Genomic DNA, 3,028 nt, shown 5'->3' with positions numbered 1-3,028 from the left:
AGTAGTTCCACACGTGGTTCTGCATACAGTAAGACACATATATCTCCACTTTCTCCCTCCCTCACCCTTTTTTTTCCTTCTTTTTACTGTGTAACATATGTGCAACGGCTGGGTTTTGTGGCGATCTCACATGATGTTCCCCGGTGTTTCAATAAATGAGTGGGGTTGCATTAAACAGTTAAGCCTGCCATATTGCAGTTAGTTTACCCCCAACATGTTGAGACAACTCCTCCACCAACCGCGTTTTGTGGTGTGGCCCGCTTTAGCGCTAAGATGCGTCATGAATGTAGGCGTAGTTACTCGTCCCCATGCAACTATAGTTCTTTTCACATCTGTACGCTTCGCTACAACAGGTGCGGGAGCAGCTGAGGTTAAGCAGCAGCGTCGGAAGAAGAAATCCGATGCGGTGGGATCTGAAAGCACGAGGAATACCTCCGTCGAAGGTAAGCGCAAAACCCGCCGAGGCGGGGCGGCATCGAAAGCAGTGGGAAATGATGAGAACAAAGGGGATGGGTTCGATGCAGATGATATTAGAGGGGACAGCGCAAAACCATGGGAAGAAGAGGAGGAGGAAGGTTTCCCATTGGTGGAAGCCGACGATGTCCTCAACGGGGCGGATGGCATTTCACCACGAGGCCGCCGGCGGGTGGTTGAATCGGTTGTAGCAGATGAATATGATGCCGCTGAGGAACCTGAAGATGATGAAGTAGCCGCATCTGCAGGGGAAACCGCCGCCGACGGAGTAGATGAGATTGCACCCACTGATGGGGAAAGTAGATATTTAAAAGACCGCTTTCCAGATTTGGTGGCGGAATACGATGAAGATACGAATGAGGAGCCTGCTGGTGAGGTTTTAGTAGACAGCGCCCGAGTGGTGTCGTGGAAGTGCGTGGAATGTGGGTTCAAGTGGAAGAGTGGCGTATTTGTGCGTACATGTCTTCGAACGAAGTGTCCTCAGTGCGAGCAGATCCGAAATCCTCGTCTGACCGCACGTTTTGTTCAGCTCTGGGATCAATCCCTCAATGATCCGTGTGTGGACCCAAAGACAGTTGCGGCGAGCAGCAACAAATCCGCCTATTGGCGCTGCTCCAACTGCAACACAAGCTTTAAGGCACGAATCAAGGACATGGTCTCCGACAAGGCGAAGTGTCCGTCATGCTCGATGTTGAACCTCGATGCTGACTTTAGCAAGTATGAGAATGGGCTGTTGCAGGAGTGGCATCCCCTTAAAAATGGTGACTTGCAACCCGGTCAGGTGGAGCCAACGGATCAAACAAAGTTGTGGTGGCTATGCATGGCATGTGGTCATGAATGGGAGGCAACACTTGCTGCGCGACTAAGCAAGTCTAGGCGGACAAAAGGAAAGGACTGCCCCGTATGCCACGGAAAAGGGAAGTCCTGAGTTATTTTTTGTTTTCGGTAAAGGTTACTGCTATTCGCTTGCAGTTTTACTTTCTCTTCACAGATTTGCACTACTCGTTACAATGTTGATTAGGTTACATTGTGCTGTCGACTTTCTCGGTGGTTTAAGACTCATAGAGTGTGAATATGGGTGTTTTGCATTCATCGCATGAGGTCAGTTTACTACGTCAAATCTGCCAGACCAATCAAGGCAAAAGAGTTTTTGTGCCATACATTATATCTCCTTACCACTACTTCTTGATTCGCCTCTGTGTTGTCGCCGCATTGCGAGTGTGCTTCAGTGCAGGTGCGGTAACTGGGGCAACGATTAAGGAACAAAAAAGGGCACGTAAAAGCTGGACGCTGCGCTGTCATTTGGCTACCGACGAGTCTACAGGGATGAAAATTGCGGTTAACCCGTACAAGGAGAGTTTACTCCGGCTAGTTGAGTACGTTGGCCTTCAGAGTGATGATGATAGCGAGGGAGCTACGGTTTCTCCGCCGAGAAGTGGGACGGGGGCTCTTTTCTTCCACGAAACTGAAAGTCCTGAGTGGCGGGCGTATGTGGCATCCCTCCCGCTGGAGAAACGCCATGAGGCCTCCGTGAAGCGACGTTTATCAACTCAAATGTTGGCTGCGATGAGGAAAGACGTTTGCCTATGGTGTTGGTTCTCAAAGAGTCTATGTTTTTGTAACAGACTGGAACAATATAGACAGCGGATGCTTGAAATCGGACAGCACTCCGCTGTCGAAGTCACAATTGTGTTGCATCCGGAGGAGTTTATGCGAGGGACAAACTCTGGTCATATAGCCGCATTTATTTTAGGTGCACCGATACGCATTTGGGGTGTTCCGGAGGATGATGCCTATCTGAATGACTTACCTGCCGTACGCACGGAAGAAGGAAACTACGATTTCCCCTCCGACGATGCCATCCACACTGTTTCACTCTACCCCGAGAAGGATGCATTCCTTCTGGAAGATTTCGTTAAGAACATAGGTAGCACTCACAGAGTTCATTTATTACTTATGGACGCGACGTGGAGCCAGGCAAACGCACTCAACCGCCACATTCCACGTCATATCCCCCGCGTAGCGCTGCGTATCGACGAATCCTACGCTTCCCTCTTTAAAGCGCTGCGTAAGAGGACTAGGCAAAGTGGTGTCTCGACGTTTGAGGCAACCACCATGGCTTTACAACAGTGCTATGGTGCCCTCTGTCCGGGTGGGGACGACCCTGTGGTCGCAGGTGATATAATGACATCGGCCATGAAGGAATTTGTGGACGTTAAATGTTTGTTAAGCCATCGGGGCGCGTGCTTCGTCAAGGAATCGGAGGTTGTGGCAGACATTATTGAACGACGTAATGCCAACCGCCGCGACGAGGCAATTAACCGCCTTCGACTGGTAAAGCAGAGAGTCATGAATGATGTCGAGGCACAGGATCTTTTGAACCCACCCGTGCTCAACTACTGCTATGCCTGCGACGTGTTTGTGGGGTGGTCTCGCATGACGGAACATGTCATGGGGCGGGCTCATATGCAAGCGTTAGGGATGAATCCGCTCTGTACTCCAAGTGAAACCTCGCGGAATGTGAAAGGAAGTTTGCGTGGACACTACAAGGAAT

At 50.3% G+C, this 3,028-nt stretch overlaps 2 pseudogenes across 2 annotated transcripts; both read left to right on the top strand.

The window, feature by feature from the left end:
* Positions 1-214: 214 nt before the first annotated feature.
* Positions 215-1,402, top strand: TEOVI_000871100:pseudogene (annotated as a pseudogene). The gene has a single exon. A coding segment is annotated over exon 1 (1,188 nt).
* A 146-nt stretch (positions 1,403-1,548) lies between these two features.
* TEOVI_000871000:pseudogene lies at positions 1,549-3,027 on the top strand (annotated as a pseudogene). Its single transcript has one exon. A coding segment is annotated over exon 1 (1,479 nt).
* The last annotated feature ends 1 nt before the right edge of the window (position 3,028 follows it).

This window comes from Trypanosoma equiperdum (genome assembly GCF_001457755.1).
Source record: "Trypanosoma equiperdum strain OVI genome assembly, contig: ctg_1639, whole genome shotgun sequence".
Taxonomy (NCBI): Eukaryota; Euglenozoa; class Kinetoplastea; order Trypanosomatida; family Trypanosomatidae; genus Trypanosoma; species Trypanosoma equiperdum.
This window is presented reverse-complemented; position numbering and strand designations above follow the sequence as displayed.